We start from the raw sequence: 25,625 nt of genomic DNA, 5'->3' as shown, positions 1-25,625 counted from the left end.
TTTGGGATACAGCATTGGCAGTGCTGAGCGCTCTCCTCTCTTTCTAGGGGCTGATTCTGTGGTCACTTTTTACACCAGCTTTTTTCCATTGACTTCAGTAGACTTACTCCTGATTTACACCTGTTACTCCGGATTTACATTTGTCCATGACTCCAGTGACTTCAAGGGCTTTGAGAGTGAGCAGCACTTGGCTGACCTGCAATTATTTCCTCTTAAGTACTTTAAACTCACTTCTGAGGAGCCCTGGAGGACCGTAGCTGAGCCAGACCCACTCCCCACCTCAAGGCATCCCTGCCATATTTATAACAGAAGAAAATAATTTTCTCTTTGTAAAGATTAACTTGAATTTTAAAACTGGCCACAGCATAAACATCTCGAGAGAGGCAACTACTTCTCAAAGGGATTTGGCTTCAAAGGGTGGTGGCTAATTCAAGCTTAATAAATCTTTCCAAAAAGATTTAGTGACTCTCCCCAAATGATAGGACTTTTGGACCATCTGGGTGAAGACAACTTTCCAAGGTGTGCCTCTGAATGGGGAAAGGATGGCAAAACCTTCAGCATCAGAGCAAGTAAAAGTTTAAAACAGGCAAACGTCAAAGAAAAGACAGTCCATGCCTGACAGGAAACACCAGGAAATTATCAGAATCACAAAATTAAGTCTTTCACCTTGTAAGACCAATAACCCGCTCATTACTTTTCCAGGCTGACTCTTTTCATCGCATATGGAAGCTGATCTGAGTTTACAAGTCACCACAAAGCATATTGAAGGAGCAGTTACTAACCAGAAACTGAGAACAAATGTGTATTGTCGTTAGACAATCTTTTCAAACTCTTAACAGCACTCCAATCTGTTTTAAGTGACACCAGCATGAAGTTATCTACTAAGGAAGACAAAATAATATAATGAAGCTCCTCAAACAAGTTTTGAAAGGGGAAAAAAATGGTTTCATGTTTCACCGGGAAGATGAAAGTGTTAGACATGTCTAAAATCTTCCAAATCTATCCTTCCAGCTACTGGCTTAAATCTGCAGAGAAGACACAATGCACATATTAAGATAAATGCACTATTATTCTGATTTTCAAGCCTGAGTGGAAATGAGTTCACTTACAATATAGTGCAAGGACATTGGACTGGCCAAGTCTTCCTTCTTTCTGGTTTATATAAAAATTCTTGTGTCTTTTTTCTGTCTCTTAGTTGACAGGAGAGGGGACAAAAACGGTAAGTCATATTGCTTGATCCCAACTACACTGACGAATATTGCTAAGTTTCAGAGTAACAGCCGTGTTAGTCTGTATTCGCAAAAAGAAAAGGAGGACTTGTGGCACCTTAGAGACTAACCAATTTATTTGAGCATAAGCTTTCGTGAGCTACAGCTCACTTCATCGGATGAAGTGAGCTAAAGCTTATGCTCAAATAAATTGGTTAGTCTCTAAGGTGCCACAAGTCCTCCTTTTCTTTTTGCGAATATTGCTAAGCTACACACAGCATTCCTCAGCAATCTCATCGCTGCTGGTATGGGTGTTGTAGACCTGAATGAAAGACAATAAGTAATGGGCGGCATTTTCAAAAAGAAGTGCCTATGGCCAAATTCTGCACTGATTTACACCCAGGCCAATCATGGCAATGCACTAGTATACTTAGAACATGCGAACACATCAGCAATCAGGTAACTGCATGCTCTAAATATGCATTTGTATCTGCAAATGGGAACCTACATGAACAGCAGCATATCTCCAGGGAATGTTGAAGAAGGAGGGGGAATTTAACTACATCTTGAAGATATGTCCCAAAACAACAGAATACGGGAGTGGTACTAGGGAAATGATTCACAAACTGATTAAGGAGCCCCTCCCTGGGGCTATGTCTCTGTTTACAAGGCTGCTACTTGCCTTCTCCGCCTGATGGGAAGGTAGAAAAACCTGTGGTGAGAATTACTAGCTGCTCACTGGAGAAAACAGGCCCCAGGGCTGCAGCAGTGATCCTTAAAGTCATGGCATCTCCTAGGGTTTGTGTACACGGGGACATTCAGGAAAGTTAAGATGAAATAACTAAAGTTGTGAGGTAAAGCAACATTAATTCACAGTAGCGGAGAATTTAGCGACAGTGAACTAACATCACTTTTGTCTTGAATGACAGCATTTACACAGGGGTGTAACCCTCTGTAATTAATGTACTTTAACTTCACACATTTATCTGATTCATCTTAACTTTCCTGAATGTCTCCATGTATTTCTTAGTAATGGAGAAACCTATGGTTGTAAAGAACAATGACACCAGCTTCTACATAGTCTACACTCATCTTCAGGATTTTGCTAACATGTCTGGAGCATCTAAATTGGCTTCTCTTTCGTTTCTTTCTAAGCAGGGATAGTGACAATAGGTTGGAAACTGGTAAGAAATAGATACAATCTAACCTGAAGTAATTTTTCATAGCTTGGGTTTTTGAAAATAAAGCACTGAAAATAAGCAGATCAGAAATTTTGAAATTCAAACTTTGCCGTTTTTCAACTTTTCTGTGGATAACGTTCCCGTGTCTGTTGTGCAGATGTTTATTAATAAATCTAGAGATGGAGGGAACAATGTGGTCTGCAAGCATGCAGCTTTTCCTGTGCTATGCAGGAAAGCATCCTTTGAACTGAAAATTAGAACTGCGAAAAAGTCGCAGACTAAGGCTGACCCTTGAAATCATTGCTCACCAGCATCTGTCACACTATGTTCATGTGGAGTCATCTGCAGGGTTGGGGCCTAAACAATTTCAGAGATTTTTTAAAAACTGATACCCAAAATATCCATCTTGAAATTGAGCCATAATCTGCAAGAAACAAATAGCAAATTTCAGTAAGTCCCAACCCTAACAAATGCCCTAATCATATGATGTTTGCCCCTTCAGTGTATTGTGTTTGGTTTCATTGGTAACCCGGATTTGCATCTCACATTTCAGTTATTCCACTCCCATTTACTTGTTAATAGTAATCTGGAAATGTTTATTATGCTTGTGCTGGAACGTGAAACAAAACAACATGCTGAACTGATGCTTGCTGTAACCCCACTGAAGTCACTGGAATTACAGCACCAGCTCATCCCCTGGTCTGCACCATCCCTTTCCCCTGGCTGTGCTCTTTAGCATGCAGGCTGTATGGATCCCCTGGATAGGTCCTCCAAATACTAAACCCACTGCCCAGATCTCTTCAGTGGAACAGCATTGGTTCTGTTGGATCAGGCCTCTCTGGGACTGCAAACAGAAAGCAGATTTTGCTTAATTCTGCACATTGAGAAGATTAGTTATTGGACAGCATGCTGTCCTGCTGGAGCAGAAGTGCAAAACTCAATGCAATGATCCAGAATCTCACATCTCCTACACGACCTTACAGACCTAACCACCTCCTCCTCCTGATGTCTATGTGTTAGTCCTCATTAACAGAAAACACAAAAGCCTCTGGTGTCTCCCATGAGGACTATCAAATCTAAAAGGAAAATCTTGACATCCCTTTGTAGACTAGCACACTCATAAAAGAGAGGGATACATTGGCAGTTCAGCTCCAATGTAGAGAAAATGCTGACCTTTCAGCAGCTAAACATTCATTCGGGGAAGTTAATGTGTTCCTCATGTCCCCGTGTGAACACAACCTGCCTTCCAAGCAGTGAAGTTATATACAGGCAATCCTCACACTCTGGAGCACAGTGGGAAAAGAATGCAAACAATAATAAACATAACTCATTCAAAAAACTATCCTGCATGACTTCCTGCACCCTACAAAGCACGCCAGGCACAAAGGAAAAAAAACAACAAAAACCCAAAATCCCAAGGCTGCATCTTTGTAGCATAAAAGAAATTCCAAACCCTCTTTTCAAAGCATAAGTGAAAACATGGTAACAAACAACAAAAGAAGTGCTCAACTTGATACATTGTGCAGTATCGTCAATGTCTGCAACAGCGATTTAACCAATGAGACTGTACTGGGAAAACATGGTGCAAGATAGGGCTATTTCACACAGAAGCCTCCCTTCCTCTGCCAAAAGGGGTTAAATCGCATGTCTGCCCACACAGAAAAAAACTCTCTGCTGGTGCAACTCAGTGCAGCTGAGCCGTTTTTCAGTAGCAGGGAATTTGGCCCAAAGTCTGTGGGTGTGCACCAGAGCATACATTAGAAGAATTTCCTTTTAACCCTTTCATTCCCTCCACCCACCCTAAATCCCCACACTAAACAACAAGAAAACTGCCACTCCTACACCATTCCCTTTACTTAAATGACTAGTAAAGCCCAGGCCATGTTAATTAAAGCAGAAAGTATGGAGGAGGGAAGATCTGAAAACATACACAGCAATTCACTATTGATATCCTAGCATATATGTAGTACAAGTACGAGCAGGGAATCTGTTTTCCAATAATTTGGTTGGTATGCAGCGGAACAGAGCAAACTGCCTACCTCGTTCTTTCATAACAGAAAGAATATGCCCTTTTAAAACAGTGCCAGTTAAGAAATGGTGTGCAAAAAGGATTAATTTTACCATATGGGTATACTACAGAATATATGTATATATATTCATTTCTTGAAATGATTACAATTCTTTCATTCTACTAGGCATCCTAAGAGCACTTCCTGGCTCTAGCAATAAAGTTCGTCATATTCTGGACAAAAGAAAAGGGAATATTATTGAGGGAGAAGAAAAGAACCGCTTCCTATCATGTATACAACATGTAAAAAGTTTACACATGTGAAAACTACCATCGAGTTTCTGAACACAGAAATTTTTACCCCATTGGCAAATGTTCATCTTGGCCCAATTGCTATGAATACAGGTGCCTTTGTCAGATTTTCCCTTTTTGGTGGATGAGTAAGTTGCTCTCCAAAGAGAATTTGGACTTTATCATACAATATCCTATGCAATTTGTTTTGTTTTGTTTAAAGGGCTATAAATGTAGAGTGAATTAAAAGAGTTTTGCTTTCTTCTTCATGTCGTTGCGTCTCCAAAGAGGTAACTTGTCAAACTCTTGTATTGTCATGCCAAATATTTCTTGAAAAACTTCCGGTGCTAAGTGACGCTGGAAAAAGGGAGAAAAGCACAGTCAGTAACAACCAAGGAGATGTCAATGGAGAACGGGCTCATTAAAGATTGCATTTTGAAGCACAGCAAGTCTCAGGGAGCTAGGGTAAACTGGCAAGCAGCTCCAGTGCTAGCCTTAGGGGCCTGATTAAAGGTCCAGGGACACACACTGAAATAATGCTAACAAAGCTCTCAAAGTGCTTTCCACCACGAATGAATTCATAATCATACCTACATCTTATATAGTGATTTTCATCAGTAGGTCCCCCAGGCACTTTAAAAGAGCGGTCAGTATCATCCCCACTGCACAGCTGGGGAAACTGAGGCACAGAGAAGGGAAGTGACATGCCTAACGTCCCAGCCAGCCAGCGGCAGAGCCCGGAATTGAACCCAGGTCTCCTGAATCCCACTCCAGTGCTCTATCCACTGGGTTTCACTGTCCCCCATTAATTAGGTTTCTCAGCTCACTTGCGACATAGGTATTACTGTTTCCATTTTAAGAGGGGGAAACAGACAGAGAGTGATGAAAGGACTGGGCCAGCTAGCATGCAGCACACGTGCTAGGGAAAGCAAGGTTTGACTAAGCCATCTCTCCAGCAAATCACACTCCCTTGAAGCTGTGGTGCGTCAGCACCTGCACTGGCCACACCCCCTCATAGTGCTGTCTCAGACTCTACAAAGGTTTCTTCCTCAGCTGCTGCTTAGAATATGCTGGGTGGGGGGACGAAGCTCTCCCTGGTACATGAGCAAAACACAGGGCAGGAATACACCTATAGCTCACAGATCCATTCCTTTCAAAACATATAGAAATGACCATAATGCTGTCTGGATATTGGTGGCCCCATTCAAAACCGGGTTTATAACCACAAGCCGTCAGAACATCACACAATTTGCCCAAGTCTCCTTAACCCACACTGATGAACAATTTTTAATGTGGAAGTAGAGACATAAACCTCATGCTTCTAGACATAAGGCAAACACTAACTAATGGCAGCTGGGAAGAAACTTCTGCTGTGGGCAAGTTATTCCATAACAGGGCAGTCTGGAGTCCCTGGCTCCTCCGTAGCAGCTGGCAGGGGGGCTGGAACAATCCGTACAGTGGGAGTGCTGAGAGCTAATGAACCAAACGGTAAACCCCGTATATGATGGAAACCACTTCAAGCCAGCACCCCCAGCACCTATGGAATCTGGAACCGGCCACTGCCAGAGATGTGATACTGGACTGGAGCTCATGTTCCTATGATTATTGGATAATGATTTACCAATATCTGCCTTCTCATCAATTTATGAGCAAACACAACTGGATGCTTGAGCAGCTCTGTCAGTGAGGTTAAATGAGACATTCATATTCATTCCTCAATGCAGATTTGCAATTGCTATAGTATTTAACCCTTCGCCTTTGCTACCACCTCCGGAATCCTTCCTCTTGACAAATCTCCATTGCTAAGCAAGGCATTTCTGAGCAGGCTTCTTGGTTCTAATCAAGGGCCCACACTTCTACATTTGATTGTTCAAATGAGGAACAATAATAAACTTCAGTAGGAAAGTCTATTTAAGAACTTGCTTCCTTACCTCAAGCCGGGTTCTGTCTACATCCCGTAATATTTTATTTCGCCCTCTGTTGGTCACCATGAGCATTTCATATGGAAAAATCTGTTTGTGTATAAGAGGGATGGGGGGAGGAGGGGGAAGAGACATATTTACATTCAAAAACAAAGAACATATATGTATTCTTCACCCAACCACACAACCACTGTTCTTAGAAGGAAATTACAAAACTATAAAAAAACCCTTCCAGTTGCCTGAAGTCCAGTCTGGCTTGAACAAATACTCCTTCGCTAACAAAACCAACTCGACCACATTTCGTAGGTACAATACCCGTCAGCACCATTTTCAGAGATGTGTATATCCACACTTCCCACAGACTTATATAAAAGGTACAGTATATACATTTGTTTTTAGCCACAAAGATGCATCTCTAGTCAATTTTTTGCCACTTGGTAAGTTAGCGTGGAGTTTATTTAGGTAAAAATATATATAGCATTCATGAACACTTTTGATGGTTGCAATAATTTGCACAGTTCTAAGGAAAAGAACTAATGTCTATTGTACTTCAACCACCACCACCACCTGAAAATAGTCAGAAAAAGTCAGCATCTCTTAACAACTTTGTTAGTTACCACATCGGGCCTTGTGTTGAGTGAAATTTATCAGATGAATTATTTTCATGTTGTTTGTTTATTTGTTTACAAACAAATCACAGGTCGCCACTGTGCATTTTGACCTTGACATCAATGGATGGATTGCAGGAAAAGGTTTTGTAGAAGGTTTTGTACATGCCTTCCCCTTCTTTAACATGGCATACATCCATTCAATCTTCTATGCAATATTTTATGAGGTTCTCTGGTTTGATTAATACTGTACTCAATAGTCAGATATTCCACATTAATCAATTTTTGGGACTAAGGAAGATCATGCTCTTCATTTATTTGGACAGGTTTAATGCCACAGTTTTAAAATGAAAAGACTTGGAGCTTTTCCTGTCAGCTATTCCCTAATCAATCTGACCCAATCAAAATGATATGCCACAGAAAGGAATAAATAAAATTTGGTGCCTAAAATAAAGTGCTGGATTCATAGCCCTGGAAACTGAAGCCCTCTGTTTAGTTATCAAACATCTACAGCATAGACAGCAACAGTTCAGGTGTCCCTTTGCCGAGACACCTATGTGTCTTTGCCATAACTTAGAGAGACCATGTCTAAAGGTAATGGAACCTCTAATGGTCCATCTCCTATTGTCCATTTCATCTTTGGCCGCTCTGCTGAGCATGCCCACAGGCTTCTCAATTAGGGCCTGACTCAACTCTTATTTAAGTTAATGTGAGTTTTAACATGGGCTTCAGTGCAAATTGGATTGGCCTTTATTGCCAGCTGTGGTGGTGGTTTTAGTGATGTGCATATTTGTCCACTGGGGAAAGGACAGAGACCACCAATTCCTCTCACAGAAACCGCTATGCAGTCAGCCAATGTTATAAATACGCTTAACGTTCTTAGAAATTAAGACTGTCCCTGGTGACAAAACTTTGTATTGTCCTGCCTCACTAAGTTCGTTCCATAGTCACCAACTATCCCAACAAATTTTTCAGAAGCACAATAAATAAGATTCAGCCATAAATAAACATACCATTGAGTTTATTGTAGTTAATAACTTAAATAACGTGTACTTAACCATATCTTACAACCAGTATGTCTTAGTAGAGTCTGACATTCTCATAATTGTACAATTAGTTCTACTTTATACTTTAAGAGTTACATTGTTTCTGTTCAACACTTAAAATAACTACAGTATACAATTTTATATGAAAAAGTGTAACTTGTCATAAAATAACCACAGTGAACACAGGGAAAGCTTATTTCAAAGGTTTGAGGTCATCATCATGTTTTATATTTAAAAATTCACTACATAGCATAGTTCATCATTCTTGGTTTCAGAATACACAAACTCTAATCCCCTTTTGAGGTACTCTTTGCTTGTTTCTATTGGGTGAAGTTTCGTGAAATTCACCAATTTCCACATCCCATATTTTTCATGGGCAATAAACACACATTTTGAGCCAGATCCTCAGCTCATTTAAGTTGGTGTTGGCAAGTTAATTGGGCTACACCAATTTACACTAACTGAGAATCTGGCCCTACATGATTAAATGTCAACACAAACTAAACTTTTACTTCAGCAAAATTCCCATAAATTTTACCCTGAGGACAATGTCAGAATTTGCCACCCAAAGCAAGAATAACAGTTATTTAAAAATGTATTGCCTGGGTCCATCAACAGAAATGGTGGCTGTAAGAGGTTATATTGCATCAAAGCAGGCATTATATTGCAGTAAGGAGCCAGAATAAAGCAAGATCTAGGGAGTGGTGAATTCCCTAAGGTAGATATATAAATATATTTTTAAAATATGCATTTCATTTAGGTCAAGGCTTATGAAGCCAGGGATAGGGCCTTCTATAATATGTCTGGTGCTGGTTCAGAAGCAGAAAAGGCAATGTTGTCTGCAAAAATTGCTGCTCACCCTAAAGGCAGAAACATCAACCCTTAGGATTTTGGCAAAACCATAGTTTTTCAGCAGGTTAACCATCAATAGAGAAATATATACAATGTAAAACACAGCTCTAATTGAATCCCTCTCACTATTAACACTCAGTTTCAGTCCCAAAATGCCTTTAGCCACAGTTGTAAAGTATTACATTTTATACCCAGGTGATACCATCCCTTTCTCAACAAACACCCTAAGAATCCCTCTTTTCAAAATTGAATTTAGGGCTGATGAAGGCAGGTGGACTGACAGCCCTGGAGATGTGAGTCTGTTATTCATTGTTAGAACAGGTACAGTAGGGCAGCAGCAGCGCAAGCTTCCCACCATCTGTCTCACTTCTCGAGCACTTCAAAGCTGGGCCTGTCCCATAAAATTCGGTAGAGGTGGCACCTCAATGGCTAGGTGGATTACTTGGGTGCTCCAGCCTCTTTGCCTGCTTAAGACTTTGGCTTCTCTACTGAGGCTACCAACTCGGGGTCTCAGTTTGTGCCAGTTCAGGAGATAGCTAATTTGGGATGGTGCCATCTGCAGGCTTGGAAATGGACTAAGACTCCCCCGCAACTCCCAATTCATTTCTCATAAGCCACATTTCACATTAGCTGGTAACAATCTTCTCCCTGTGACTATTAACAGTAATGACCAAGAACAATGCCTCTCTTTACTTCCTTCACTATGTTTTACAGGAAAATCCAAGATATTGTAGGACCATAAGAGTTGAGCGTAATCTAGTCACATGGGGATTAATGCACCTGGGTCACATGAGTCATGTGAATGTTCCATTTGAATACTGAGAAATGACGGATTTTGGTGAGCATGCTTCAGTCTAAATGTTTGTGTGGGAAGCGGAGGTACACCTAAGGAACATTCCTCTTGGTCACACGGGAGTCACCTAGAGATTATACAGGGCTTCTGCCAACTGGACAGGTAGCGGTGCCAATCTGTTACATACAGTACCGTCAAGGCAGGGGCAGTACTAATCCACAGGAAAAGATGCACTGCCGCTGTCCCTCGCCATTGTCTTTCAATTACTCTCGAAAAATAATGTTTTCATGCTTCCCTTTTGGCTCACTATACCAGTCAAACAGGATTAGAATGAAATGGAAAGAGAGAGTCTCAGAAAGGCAGTGAGCTTGGCTCAAAAGCAGAGGTGGGGAAAATGCATCTGTTTACTGCACCAGGCAGCTTCACATTATCTCTTAATAAGGAGAATGATCTCTTCTTACGGGTTAGCGTGCACCCCTAGAAAGGTGTGTTGCTATAACCCACAGGTTTCAGATGTACTGTAAGGTGAGGCATAACAGCTATGCTGATAACTGCATTTGTTTTACTAACAAGCAGCATACACAGTCGGGTAAGTTGGACAATGCCTGTGTATAAATGACTTCTCCTCCTGCTCCAATAACTTGAGTATCAAACCCTATTTAACTTTTAGGATCTGATGCTCATTTACACCAAGGCCTCTTTCCACAGCTGGAGTGGTATAAAGAGGCTCTAGTGTGAGAATTAAGCCCTTCCCTTTCCACTAATGCTCTGTAACTAACCCCGCCTCACTACAGTTAAACATGCCTGTTCCTGAGTTATGCGTCTATCCAGGTTTAAGCACTGTGGGTTCCTGCTGTTTTGGCTCTTTGAATCACAGCTGTGCAGGGAATGAGCTGCATTTGGCATCACTCAAGCACTTTCAGCCTCTCAGTGTTGCCCTCTGAAATCCCTCCTTGGGGCTGCACACTGTGGCTGCTCTTGTCCCTCCCCTGAAGCAGACAGGAGGCACACCCATGCAAGGTGAGGGCCAGCACAGAGGGAGAGATTTGGCACATAAGGAGCAATGATTGGGATGAGGGAAAGAGAAACAACAGGGACTCAAGACATTTCCTATAGTATCTCATCTGCAGTACATATTCAAACCTTCACTGTCTCGAAGGAAAATATTAGCTGCACTTGCCTTTGGTTCCAACATGTTAGGCATAGACACTCCTCTGTCCATTCTCATTCCGGGGACATGACCATCCGGGAGGGACTGCATCAGATACAGGTATACATCAGACACACAGGTTACACATACACACACACAGGGAAAAGGTACTTATGTAATGGTGAAAACAGAGGTGAATTTATGCTCAAACTTTCCTCAAATCTTAACAATTAATCTTAACATATGGAACAATGTCATAACTCCTGCTTATTATTTTTCTAAGGTGAGCTCTGGATCCCATCTCCAATTTTCCTTCCCTCAAAGGCTCTGATCTGCTCTCGGCTCAGTAGGCCTGGACATGGCTCACTGTGAAACCATCCATAGCACTCCCAATCAACCAGGGGGTTACTACAGAGTGGCCACACCTTTCCTGTCTCCATGGCTTCCTCTGTGGGCTTGCAGCTTGGAACCTCAACTCAGACATATGCGCCGAGTCCGCGGGTGCTCCAGGGCTGGAGTGCTGACGGGGAAAAATTGGTGGGTGCAGAGCACCCACCGGCAGCTCCCCGCCCCAGCTCACCTCCGCCTCCGCTCCGCCTCCACCTTCTCCCCTGAGTGGGCCACCGCATCCTGCTTCTCCCCACTCCCTCCCAGCGCTTGCGCTGCAAAACAGCACGGCAAGCCTGAGAGGGAGGGAGGGGGCAGGAGGAGGAACGTGGCGCGCTTGGGGAAGAGGTGGGGCCAGGGCAGGGATTTGGGGAGGGATCCAATAAGGGCAGGGACGGGGCGGAGTCGAGGCGGGGCCGAGGCACGAGCACCCACCGGCACCAGCGAAAGTTGGCACCTGTGAACTCAGATCCCACACGACAATATGTCTGGGCACTATTAAACCACTGGGTCACGCTGCCCCTTGCAACTGTCACTTTATCACTTGGATAGTGTTAGAGTGTGGCTTTACTCTGAAAAAGTGACTGCAAAAATGGCACCATGAAATTCCACGCAAGTCTTTTTTCTCATAACAAACGGCACTCAGTTATATACGATATGCTCAGCTGACAAGTAAAATGGTATCATTTCTAACTGCAAACTCTACCTGTATGTGACAGTCAATTTGAGTTCTTTCCATTTCACACATCATCAGTAATAAAGGCTTTGCAGGTCCTATTACAAAGGCTCTGTTACACGTGTATCCTACTTTTCCATTTTATCTTCATGGACACCTGGGAAAACCTAATGCCTTTCCCACAGGAACAACTGATTGAAACTTAGGGCAACTCCCACGAAAGTCAATGGAAAGAGATTCTTTGACCTTAGTGGGAGTTAAATCGGGCATTTAATGAACAATTATGCTGAATATGTACCAGCATGAATAGACTCCAGTTTACACTCTGCTAGGTGTATTGGTTCTACAGTGATAGCAAGCGAAAAGTAGCTTCAACTTATTTTTGTCACACAGGCAGATTTTACTGGGAACGCACACAGGAGGCAGCTCTGGGTTAAGAAGGTGCCATTTCTACATAGTTACTGTTCAAAGCGTAGCCACACTTTAAGCACAATGCATGGCACGACAAATATATCTTGTAATCTGTTATCCTCTCACTGCAGATCCATCTTTGATACGGTACATAATCAATTTGCCCAAGTATTTAAATTATAATAATTATTTAGCATTTATATTGCCATAGCGCCTACAGGCCAACCATGTTGGGGCTTCATTGTGCTAGGTGCTGTACAAATACATATTATTGTGAACATTCATTAAGATATGCAATGGCAAAAAGTTATCATTGGGATCTGGAGAGGAGGGGCTGGCACTTGCAAGAGCATCTACTGCTGGAAGATCTATGGTGACAGCATCATAGGAGACCACTGGCCAGCTTTCTCAGCTGGAGGGTGAATTCCATGTTCACAGCCACAGACGAAAAGGGAGAGTTTGGGGCTTGTAGTATGGAAGATGGGGGCCCCCAGAATGAAGAGGAATGTGTCTAGACCACCCTTTAGTTGGGACAAGACATGGGGAGAGAGAACCCATGCTCAGATGCCAAGAAGGAACCACTACAGATAACTTTCATTTCCACATCAATTAGCTTTACAAAGCAGGTCACAAAACTGGCGTGTGGGCCTCCTCACCCATACAGTTCTGGGGCTGTACCAGGAAGAATCTTAGCTGTGCCTGTCCCTTGTTGATACAAGTCTACATCGTTGATTATGCTTAAACATGCAGATAAACTGAAACGAATGTCTTAAAAAAACCCTTCCCTGTAGCAGTAATTCAGACTTGAATAACAGAGTGGATGTTTTTATCTCTGCTGTCAGTTGATGGATGAAAACCCGTACTCTACCTGGAAATCTGAAAAGCAAAGGGAAATCTTGTCAGCATTAGAATGCAGCAGAACATGGATTGGTCACAAACACCAAACAGAATATTTTAATTGTTCAGCGAAAGCAGTATCAGATCAGTTTGCAGCCTCCAGCAGACATCAGCTTGCTGTTCACCACTCTGACACTATTGATGTTTCTCAGAGATATCAGAAGATAGTTGCTATCAATTCACAAAAGGGTGCATTAGCTCCAGTAACTCATCTCCGCTTATTTTGTAATTAAACATGAAAGAGATAACAGTCTCTCTGTCCCAGTCAATCGACAGTGTTGGAACTGATGTGATGTACTGATATTGTTGGGGACAGGTCAGATTTTTTGACTGACTTGAATCCAAAGGCCTGATCCAGTTTCTACTGAAGTCAAGGGAAAGATTTAAGGGAGAAGGGAATTAGAATCCAAGGCCTTATCCAAATGAGAAAAAGGTACCAATTTAATGACATTGGTTTAGAAATTGGCTTAATTAAATCAGCGCAACATCCTATACATTAATTAAATCTAGGGCTGTCAAGCAATTAGAAAAAACTAATCACGATTAAACGCACTGTTAAAGAATAATAGAATGCCATTTATTAAAATATTTTTGGATGTTTTCTACTTTTCAAATATATTGATTTTAATTACCACACAAAATACAAAGTGTACAGTGCTCACTTCATATTATTATTTTTGATTATAAATATTTGCCAGTAAAAAACAAAAGAAATAGTATTTTTCAATTCACCTAATACAAGTACTGTAATGCAATCTCTTTATCATGAAAGTTGAACTTACATATGTAGAATTATGTACAAAAAAACCCTGCATTCAAAAGTGAAACAATGTAAAACTTTAGAGCCTACAAGCCCATTCAGTCCTACTTCTTGTTCAGCCAATCAGTCAAACAAGTTCATTAACATTTGCAGGAGATAATGCTGTCCGCTTTTTGTTTACAGTGTCACCTGAAAGTGAGGACAGTTGTCCTCATGGTACTGTTGTAGCCGGTGTCGCAAGATATTTACATGCCAGATGCACTAAAGATTTATATGTCCCTTCATGCTTCAACCATCCTTCCAGAGGACATGCATCCATGCCAATGACAGGTTCTGCTCGACAATGATCCAAAGCAGTGCGGACTGATGCATATTCATTTTCATCATCTGAGTCAGATGCCACCAGCAGAAGGTTGATTTTCTTGTTGGGTGGTTCAGTTCTGTAGTTTCTGCATCGGAGTGTTGCTCCTTTAAGACTTCTGAAAAGATTCTCCACACCTCATCCCCCTCAGATTTTGGAAGGCACTTCAGATTCTTAAACCTTGGGTTGAGTGCTGTAACTATCTTTAGAAATCTCACATTGGTTCCCTTTTTGCGTTTCGTCAAATCTGCAGTGAAAGTGTTCTTAAAACGAACAACATTTGCTGGGTCATCATCCGAGACTGCTATAACATGAAATATATGGCAGAATGCAGGTAAAACAGGGCAGGGACATACAATTCTCCTCCAAGGGGTTTAGTCAGAAAATTAATTAACACATTATTTTTAGTGAGCGTCATCAGCATGAAAGCATGTCCTCTGGAATGGTGGCCCAAGTATGAAGGGGCATACGAATGTTTAGCATATCTGGCACGGAAATACCTTGCCAGATATGCTACAAAAGTGCCATGTGCATGCCTGTTTTCACTTTCAGGTGACACTGTAAATAAGAAGTGGGAAGAATTATGTCCCGTAAATGTAAATACACTTGTTTGTCTTAGTGATTGGCTGAACAAGAAGTAGGACTGAGTGGACTTGTAGGCCCTAAAGTTTTACATTGTTTTGGGTTTTTTGAGTGCAGTTATGTAACAAAAAAAAATCTGCATTTGTAAGTTGCACTTTCACGATAAAGAGATTGCACTACAGTACTTGTATGAGGTGAATTGAAAAATTGTTTATCATTTTTACAGCACAAATTTTTGTAATAAAAATAATAATATAAAGTGAGCACTGTACACTTTGTATTCTATGTTGTAACTGAAATAAATATATTTGAAAATGTAGAAAAACATCAAAAAATATTTAGTAAATTGCAATTGGTATTCTATTGTTTAACAGTGTGATTAAAAGTGTGATTAATCGTGATACATTTTTTAAATTGCGATTGATTTTTTTTTACTTAATCACATGAGTTAACTGCGATTAATTGACAGCCCTAGTTAAATCAGTACACGCTTCCTGTGCAAGTCCTAAGTCGTTATGGTAAAGAATATAAGCACTACGGCACAGATAGTAGAAATATATTTCTTGTGGGTCAATTCAAGTAATGTTCATAAGTGCAGAAGTGCAAATTATTATTTAAAATAATCACCATCAAAATATTAGTCTCTGCAAGTGCATTGAACTCCCACCACATCAGCAAACATGGCACTCCTATCGGCACTGCAGTACTGCTATGCCTCACAGAGCAAAGAGTAGGGACCCATCTGTCTCTCATGGGATTTTCTAACTGTCCCTGAGCCACAGAGTCTTACTGTAGATAGGTCTTGGGGGAACCTCACAAAAAGCTTATTCCAAACCTATTTGATTCAACTGGAAAACTTTCACTGAGTCAAAAATTGCAATGTTTCAAATGATACAAACATTTTTTGTGGACATTTTCAGACTGTTTGAAAAGGTATTTAAAAAAAAAAGAACGCAACAAATTCTTTTAGCTGGCTCTAAGGATTTTACAGTACAGATAGGATCAAAGAGTGAGACTGTCAAAGGGATCTACAGGAACTCCCACTGAAAGTCCGAAGCTGCACAACAAGATGATGGCAGAGCTGGGAACAGAACCTGGAAATCCTAACTAACCTTAGCCAGAGGCCTACTCCCCTAATGTGACATTTACAGAAAGTAAGTTCATATTCTCTGTGTACAGGGTACAAAATATACACGCAGTACTTAGCTACTCTGCTGCACGCTGTTATGCCGGACATTGGGCAGCGTCCCTTCACTTGCAGAGGAGAGCTGAATATCCATCAAAAACCACATTCTAGGAGTAGTGAAGAAAATGTCATAGGGAATAGGAGAGCTTTCAGCAAACTAACTCAGATGTACCAGACCAGTTGTCCATCCCTGGCTAGATCCATCTTGAGAAATACTGTATAATCATGCCTGGAGCAGTATTGATACATATAACATACTTCTGAACAATCCCTAAAGCCTTTAGCACATGCAGAATTTGCTGTTTGACTTTTTAGTACTAAGGAGGAGGACTGTCTGTCTCCATATTTAGTAGAAATGCAGATATTAAAAAGTACCAGTTGTTCCTGTTCTGATGTGTATAACAAAAGTCAGAGAGAAGAAAACAAGTGTAGGCTCTGCACTGTTTAATACAGATGAGGCCCAGAGAAGCTGGTTTGATTTTCATCCTGTAGGCTTCTCCATCAACTGACTGATTCATCCAGTCTCCTGATGTTTTACAAGGCTATGAAGTGCTATGAAATACCTGACATGCTTTGTAGGTCTAAGATAGCTCACTGAAACTCCTAGATGATACATTTCTGAACACAAATGGCTGGGCCCACACATATGGGACCAGCATTTCTGCTTGAATGCACTGAAGGTTATCCCAAGAGGTTCCTCACTTGTCAGATAAGCAGTTAACCTCACTGGCACTAGGACCTGGGATTTCCCAACATTAAGACCTTTTGGAAAATGGGAGAAACCACAATAAATAGCAGAACGCAGATCAACAAACCCAGCTGCATCATGTAATGTGGCCTGAGTTCACAGTCCCATCCATTTTCTAAGCCTAAGATTACATGGCAACTTCAGCCATGTTTTTGTAGCCAGGTCATGACACCCGCATCAGACCTGTTACCACAAACAGGTTGAGCTGTGAGCACTCATGAGCTTTTTGCTCAGTGCAAACATGTGTCAACCTTGACTGAGCATCCACACCCCCATCAATATCTGACAGTGTTTGCATTATGGGAAAATCAGAGAACCTCTGAGTTCTGGGTTGGGAGCTACACAGGGCAGTACCAGCAGCACATGGGACAAAGCATTCTGGAGTGTTCTATCAAAGAGTAGGGAGGAAGGAAGTCTGGCCAGTCCAGTTACACCAGCCTGGTTGCGGGACCCATAGGAGCAGAAAATAATATTATGATCTCCTGAGACATTGATGAGCCAGCCAAGCCCACTGTCCTGCGTGACACATGGTTAGTTGTCACCATTACTAACCATGTAGTTAACAAAAAGAAAAGGAGTACTTGTGGCACCTTAGAGACTAACCAATTTATTTGAGCATAAGCTTTCGTCAGCTACAGCTCACTTCATCGGATGCATACTGTGGAAACTGCAGAAGACATTATATACACAGAGACCATGAAACAATACCTCCTACCACCCCACTCTCCTGCTGGTAATAGCTTATCTAAAGTGATCACTCTCCTTACAATGTGTATGATAATCAAGTTGGGCCATTTCCAGCACAAATCCAGGTTTTCTCACCCTCCGCCCCCCAACACACACACAGACTAACACGGCTGTTACTCTGAAACATGCAGTTAACGTGAGTCATGGGAATGCAAACCTTGTTTAAAACTAACCATTTTTTATATGCTCATTTACAAGTTAGAGTGCAGATAGAACCTGATTCATAGTTGAAAAGCTGAATGAAGGACACCTTCCCTTCTCCTTCCCCATACTACAGTAATGTTCCCTGGCTGAAGAGGCCTACGTGGGACTCTCTTCACAGCCCCAAAAGGCTACTCCAAGAAGAGGTATGTCATGTTGCCACTGCCCCTGTGGTTCTCCTGGAGGTTGCCAGTTTATGGAGCACGTCACTGGCAGCACGACCGCCGAAGTGACTGGGTTGGCCCTCAAAAGGTGAAGTTAAAAAAATGTTTTAAAAGGACAAAGTGTTTCTCCTGCTTCAGAGAGGATTAACTCCCCTGGAAATCTTGCGTCACTTCATGCTTTGGCACCTGCGTGCCATAATCAATGCAACTTCTGACAAACTGCAGTAATGGCAAGCGATGTATATAAAGGGCCCAATTCCAGTCTCACTCTCAGCACTTGTACACATCGTAGCCAGTGGAGTTACTCCTGATTTACACCAGCATCGCAGAGATGGGAACCAGACCCAATACACTCATGTGCCCGAGCTTTCAGATTGAACCAGAGACATGGACACGTTGGCCACTGCAGTCCCAGACTCAGTTGTAAGCTAAGAAACGGAGCCCACACCTCTGAGCAGCAGCTCAGGGAGTGCTTTGTAACAGCACCTTATCATTTGTACCTGGTACATTTCTCACAACAGAAACAACAACAATATGGAGCATGACTCTCGGGCTTTGTGTGTTCAAAGCACTTTGTAAATATTAATCATCAACACATTTTACTGATGAGGAGACTGGGGCACAGGCAGGTTACATGTCTGGCCCGAAGTCACACAGCAAGCCAGTGGCAGAGCTGGGATTAAAATTTAGCACTCCCTGGCTCCGAACCTTGTGGCTCATGGTTGCAGACCATGCTGCTCATGGTGTATAATTTGCAGCTCTATAATATAGCAAAACAGAACTCAGTGCACATCCCTGAATAAATACATAAGGTTTCAGAGTAACAGCCGTGTTAGTCTGTATTCGCAAAAAGAAAAGGAGTACTTGTGGCACCTTAGAGACTAACCAATTTATTTGAGCATGAGCTTTCGTGAGCTACAGCTCACTTCATCAGATACATACCGTGGAAACTGCAGTTTCCACGGTATGTATCTGATGAAGTGAGCTGTAGCTCACGAAAGCTCATGCTCAAATAAATTGGTTAGTCTCTAAGGTGCCACAAGTACTCCTTTTCTTTTTACATAAGGTTTGATTCTCATTTGCACTGAGACCCCTTTGGACTGCTAGAACAGATTCTTGCTGTAAATGAGACTCTACCCCATAAAGTGGTTAGGAAAAAAAATGCTGACAAATGTCTGCACATTTTACGTTAACTCTGGAGTTTACCGGACAGGGGTAAAAATTGAGACGCAGACAGGAGACCAACCACATTTGCTGCCTTAAAAAGGAACAGCAGAAACCAAAGCGAGTGTCACAGTTCACTCAGGGACCAAAGCAAAACAAGAAAAAAACAAAAAAACAAAAACAACTCAGTCTTACCTCGAACACCACTGCTCACATCCCCATAACTATTGTACTGACCGAAGTCTGTAGACACAGGCTGTAACAGGAAGGAAAACACGGACATATGAATGCACAGTTCACATATATATGACTGTGCAGGTATTTCTCATACAAAGGCCTTCAGCTCTCAGGTCATGCTGCACAGTACACATCACTAGCAGAATCTAGTCAATGGGGAGGGGCAAGGCTCTTGGTAGCAGGTGGCTTTTGTTCTGCTGATGTTAGTTTTAAAAGAAAGATTGATCCAATTTAGAGACCTGATGGGATCAGTAAGGTAATAAATACCCAGACTGTATATTAACTCCACCTTCTGCTTTTCCACACTGCTGCCATCTTACCCTGTGCAGTCCATTTCTTCCATAGCCAGGGAGGGAGGAGGTTTTGGAGGCCGAGACATGTGAGGCTGAATGAGGAGGAGAGAAAAGTCCTATTAAAACACCAAAAATCCACTGGAAACTCAAAGTCAGAACATTTGGGGAAGCAGTTCTCAACCCCAAAGTGGGTTGTGACCCCATTTTAATGGGGTCACCAGGGCTGGCGTTAGATTTGCTGGGGCCTGGGATGGAAGCCGAAGTCCAAGCCCCACCGCCCAGGGCTTCAGCCGAAGCCCAAGGGCTTCTTCAGCCCTGGATGGTGGGGCTCAGGTTGCAGTCTCCCTGCCAGGGCTGAAGCTCTCGAGCTTCGGCTTTGGCCCCGCTCCCAGGGCAGCAGTGCTCTGGCTTTGGCCAACCCACCTGGGGCGGCAGTGCTTGGGCTTCGGTCGCCCTTCCCAGGGCCGTGTAGTAATTTTTGTTGTCAGAAGGGGTAGTGATACAATGAAGTCTGAGAAACGGCATAGACTTTGGAAAGCAAACATTGACAACCTGGCTAAGAGAGCCAAATATGTACCCAACCACATGACTTCATTGGGAGTAGGATTCGAGTGAGTAGTAATGGTTGAACCTCAACCAGTTGGGGGCTTTGGCTTGGTTAAGCATCTAGCTTCAAAGCTTATCCCAGCTGGGTTAGGAAATCTTGCATGACCAGACGACAGGTTCCACCACTCTTGGTTTCATCTAAAATAGCAAGGAAACAGGCTTTCCTGTGTTACCATGGTGCTTCTGCTTAACGTCTTAGCTGATGCCAGAAAGTGCAGCGGCACGATGGCATTTCTTTGGCTTTCAGTTTTAAGTGGGTGGTCATATGGTCCTACAGTAGTGCCTCCGAAGTTAACATTGTAATTCATTTTCCATTACAGGGACTTTCTTCTCTCTTCCCCACAATTAGCATCCCTCTCCACTTTGTCAGACACCCAGAAATGTTGCCCTTGCGGTCTCTGGTTAAGGAAACATTTAAAAAAAACAGGAGGAAGTACAAAGGACAAGATGTTCTGGAGATAAGGGATGTCGACGAAGGCACTAATTATCTGACCAGCAGTCCACAGATCTCACACAAGGCAGAGGTGTTGCAGATTAGCACTGATGTAATGGTATAGAGGGGCATGGAGAGGTTTCCATTAAGGTGTCTCTCTAGCTAGTGCATTTGCTCATCTTTGTGAGCTCTGATATTATTAGAAAGACGCCAGCCCTGTGACCATGAAAGGTCACAGGAGAGATCTGAGCCCTAGCCTGGTCCTTCTCTCCCTGACCAATAGGGGCTTGCAGTGCTGTAGAGACAGCCTACTCATATAACATGGAAGAACAGAGAGTTTTATCTTGCTGTGCAGCCATCCATGCGAATGATGGAATAGTGGCAATGACAGGTTCCACAGGGAGCTGCTCTTGATTTTTCTTGGCTTGGAGCAGACTTATGATGCAGGGCCCTGAGGGCAAGGAGAATGAAGTAAAACAGGTGAGGAATAATCCTTGGAGCTCTGAGAAGGGCACATAGGTGCACCAGGGATAAAAGAATATATTAAAAATATATATACAAAAAAAGGCCAAACTCTTGGCTGCATCACTGACCTCCCTGTAAGCAAACAGTTAAGGACAGCTGATACTTTTGCCTTTTCTCCGGAATGTAATGCATCCGATTGAAATGCTAGCTTAGATAGACAGACATTGACTCGCTAGGATCTAGCACTTTGGAATGTGTTGCCCTGCTCTCTGATTTCCTCTTCCCCTGTGGGAAAGGTTAAAAGGCTATGTGAAGCTCAAGTTTAGGCAAGGTGTGTTTAGTTTGTTGTAATTTAATAAGCTAGCCCACTAGTTTGTGATAAGTGTCCGCAGTGCAGTTACCAGGGCCAAACTTTACATTACACATTATGTATATAAGGAGTTATTCCTCCAAGAAGTTCCTTCTAAAATCCTCAATTTAATATTATTTCTAGATTAAACAATAAAGCCAACAGGTATAGACCAAGATTTTCAGGAGTGAAAGCCCAGGATCCAGGCACATACCACGTGGGCTTCCATGGACCACTTAGAGATAGTTTTCACCTCTGTTGCTTACATGAATTAACTGGAGAATCATAACGACTGGCTGAAAGAGCTGGCCTATCGCGAGTCTCCTTTTCCATTTCTTCTTTTAGTATCAATTGCCCCAGACCAGAGTTAAGCTATAAATGGGAAGAAAAAAAAATATATATAAGCAAAATATGATGGTGGATTGGTTTATTAAAACAGTTGAAATTGCTTATGAAAAGTCTGTCCATGGTGCACAGTGGAAGATTTTGAAGATTCGGAAATAGTATTAAGATAAGCCTATAACAACCTTCATAAGCTGCTCCTCCTGTAGCTGCCGACGTCTCTGTAGCTCTTCATCTTCTTCCTCTCTGCCACTTGATCTGCGTCTCATGTCGGCTCCTGCTTCCATAAAACCATGGTACAAAGAGAGCTTTCTCATATCAGTCCCACTACACCAGAGACGTAAGGACTACTACACAGTATGACCTAACTTAGTTTGTTAAATAAATAAAAAAAAAATAAATGCAAAGATTGCCAGTAGCTTCCAAAACCTTTTCAAAATCCACCCTTAATCCAAATGAACTCTGAGCAAGTCCACCCACTGCCATCACCCTTCTGGTTTCACACTATCCACAGCGAGAAGTTATACTAAACAGAACACGGGTTCCCAAACTGTTTAGGCTTCCTTATCAGTTTAGACTTCGAAACCCTTGGTTGCACTAGGCAGTGCATCCCAGGTCCCAAAAACATGCACATGCTCTAACTAGAAATGGAGTTTGGGCTACTCTAAAATCCACTTACACAGCAATGAGGCTGGAGCTGTTTGAAGTCCCAGTTTCACCACTGCAAGATTGGAGTTTGGAGTAGCTAAAGCTTCACACTTGCTTAGAACACGCACAAGTGAATAGAAGGGAAGCAGCAGTGGTGTTCCAGGACCTAGCATAGAGGCTTGCCATCAGCTTACCAGAGAGGGGAAGCCTCGATCACCAGTCACAGAGGCTTGAATTTAAAAGCGCTGGTACCTGTACCAAAATGGCCGAGAACAATAGGCCTGATTCTCATTTACACAAAGGCCACTTTATACCACACTGACAGCATGGAGGGGTCTCCAAGTAGGTATGAATTATATTCAATCACTCTGTGGATTTAGACCGCCAAAGTAAAGCAGCTGTAGAGTAAATGAGAACCAGGTTCAATGATTTTTTAGAACATAGTCATGAACAGGTTACGGGCAGTTTCGATGACAGCAGTAGTCTCCCTCTGTGGGCCAAATCCTGAATTCCTGACTAATTTTTCAATCAGTCCTAATTCAGTCAAAGTTCTCATTATTACCAAATGGGAGTTTTTGAGTAAAAACCAAACCCTGCAATTGAACCATTAGGATGCTTAAATTCAACACAATATTATACAGGGAACTGTAAAATGGAGCTAGTGTGGAGGTAGCTAAAAAGTTACAGAGGTTAAGATTTGTTAGCTAAACATGCCATTTTCCCCAGTCTTTCTGTAGAGTTTTCTGCAGAATAGTAGGAATACACATTTTTTATTTTTCAATTGTTCGGTCCAGTTTAGCTCTGCAGGGAAAACATCACACTCAGTAAATCAGGCATCCAACCTAAATACAGACTCAAGAGTTTGTTTTTAATCATGTCAAATAATATGTAAATGATCCACTTATTGCTGAGTACAGAAAAGCCCTGAGTGCATTAGGGCCAATATAGTTTCTGCACAGTCATGTTTAGTTTCTCAGGAAAAATAGAGCAACCTGAGAGCCAGTGTATGGAGCAATTTTATTTAGAATAGTAACAATCAAGATGCAGTCCATTGGCAGGTGGGTAATGGACTGGGAGGAGGTGATGACCCATCACAGACAAATAACACATTATGTTATAGTTATCATAGGTGTTATAATGAAAGATTAAAAATACCCATGAATTATCGATTTGATGTCACAGGTTGTGAAGTCTCAATTGGCATGTAGAAGGTATTTCTAGTGAACTGATTCCCTCTACATTAGCCATTCATATTATTTGCCTCATCTCACACCACTGAATTCCTAACCCTTGTTACAGTTCTGTGAATAGTTACACGGAATGTACTGTTGAGTGTCAAACTCTTCACACAAAACTGAAATAACCAACCTAAAGAGTTTCCTTTGTGCATCTCTAAAGAAGTAATGTTTAAATTAGCTGCCTAGCATCCCTCCTGGTCAGGAATCATCACAAGCACAAAGCAAAAGACAAATAAAAAAAATGATTGTGTATGTGATTCAAAGAAAACACAATGAATGAGACACCTGCAGTGTAATAACATGGAAAAGAAAGATCTACATTCTGTGGATGCGTTGTAGATGAGAAACACAACTTTTACGCTGGTCTCATTCAGAAGGTATCTGTGCAATGACTGTTCCTTCACAGTGCTCATCATTGCCACAGAAAAAGCTCCATGGCCAGAGAAATGACATGTTTTACAAATACATTTACTGTTAGCATAGAACTAGAATGTGAAATAAATAATAACTGAAAGAAGTCAGGCTTCTATGATGCATTCAAGACATTGAACCGTCCATAACCAATTGCACAGTATATATCTCCTCTATGGGAGAATGTCCATGTTAACAGTCCCAAAGTTCTTTTATAAGACCTGTTTTCTTTGCTATTATTATTTACAGCACAGGCATGCACAGAGGCCCCAATCAGATTCAAGGCCTCAATGTGCTATGGGGTGAACAGGGGTAGACACAGTTCCTGCTCCCGAGAGCTTACAGTTTCAATATTAATCTGATTTATTTATATGTACCTCTTAATCCATGTCACTTAGTTCATTGTTTTTTGCATACCTACAGCCGCAAGTGAGGGAGGACCTGGCCAGTGGTCTGTCTCAATCTTTGGTATCTCGTTGGGTGCTGGAGCATGGGCTGCTGGGAACTTGGAGGACTTGATGATATCCTCGGAGGACTTGGTCTGTGCTGCCAAAGCAGTTGCATCTAGATGGCAATCAGGGGAACTTAGCTATGTTATAGCCTACATCAGTGTCATGGTTTCCCTTACTTCGTTAATATTTTATACTCTACAGCACTTCAGTTATTAAAAGTGTATGCACTGATCTTTTGGCTTCCTAGTTTCAGCTTGCAGTACATTAAATTCTTCCCCGCACTAATGTCTTAGAATCAAATCTATGCTCTCCCCCTCTGCACAAAATACAGGATTTCATTGGAGTAGCACCCAGTTAAAATGATTAGACAGATAGAGGGAACTCAGGCAAATATGTCAAGCAGTATTTCGCTGTATCTCCTGATGATAGCTGATCATTAATGAAGCCTTCAGTGTGCTGGCTTGTCTTCCCTTTAGGGCAAGAAACCAGGAATAGTTCATTGGAGCTGCACTAATTTTAATTCCACCACATTTAAGAACATTTCCTATACTTCTGTGAAAAACTGCAACAGCGAAGGGGTCTGTAGCAAGTAGAGAAAGGTGTTTATCACTCGAATATCTCTGCTGCATCTAGTAACTCATTCATGTTCAGTAACAAAAGTGAGCTTGAGTTTAGTAATAAACGTTAAATTCTGTTCAGATCCACTCTGCAGGGAGAGAGTCTTCAGAAATGAAATTTACCACTGTACTATATTTACATTATATTTATATTTAATGTAACAGGAATTCCAGAGTCTTATCTCAGCAGT

The 25,625-nt window shown here is 41.9% G+C and overlaps 1 protein-coding gene across 4 annotated transcripts in view; it reads right to left on the bottom strand.

Moving 5' to 3' along the window:
* Positions 1 to 1,431: 1,431 nt before the first annotated feature.
* ABLIM1 (actin binding LIM protein 1) overlaps positions 1,432 to 25,625 on the bottom strand; it is a 143,425-nt gene continuing 119,231 nt past the window's right edge. For 2 of the 4 annotated variants that reach the window (XM_077823095.1, XM_077823094.1), the window contains 9 exons: positions 24,783 to 24,929; positions 22,254 to 22,345; positions 21,993 to 22,098; positions 19,901 to 19,965; positions 19,539 to 19,599; positions 13,402 to 13,409; positions 11,090 to 11,164; positions 6,620 to 6,700; positions 1,432 to 5,045 (listed from right to left, as the gene is read on the bottom strand). In XM_077823095.1, coding sequence (XP_077679221.1) covers positions 4,932 to 5,045; positions 6,620 to 6,700; positions 11,090 to 11,164; positions 13,402 to 13,409; positions 19,539 to 19,599; positions 19,901 to 19,965; positions 21,993 to 22,098; positions 22,254 to 22,345; positions 24,783 to 24,929 — 749 coding nt within the window. In that variant the 3' untranslated portion in view covers positions 1,432 to 4,931. The remainder of the gene's footprint in view (positions 5,046 to 6,619; positions 6,701 to 11,089; positions 11,165 to 13,401; positions 13,410 to 19,538; positions 19,600 to 19,900; positions 19,966 to 21,992; positions 22,099 to 22,253; positions 22,346 to 24,782; positions 24,930 to 25,625) is intronic. The other 2 variants (XM_077823096.1, XM_077823097.1) reach the window with 1 other exon arrangement.

Source organism: Eretmochelys imbricata, chromosome 7, assembly GCF_965152235.1.
Source record: "Eretmochelys imbricata isolate rEreImb1 chromosome 7, rEreImb1.hap1, whole genome shotgun sequence".
Classification (NCBI taxonomy): Eukaryota; Metazoa; Chordata; order Testudines; family Cheloniidae; genus Eretmochelys; species Eretmochelys imbricata.
The sequence above is the reverse complement of the archived record's forward strand: the minus strand, read 5'-3'. Positions and strand labels throughout refer to the sequence as shown.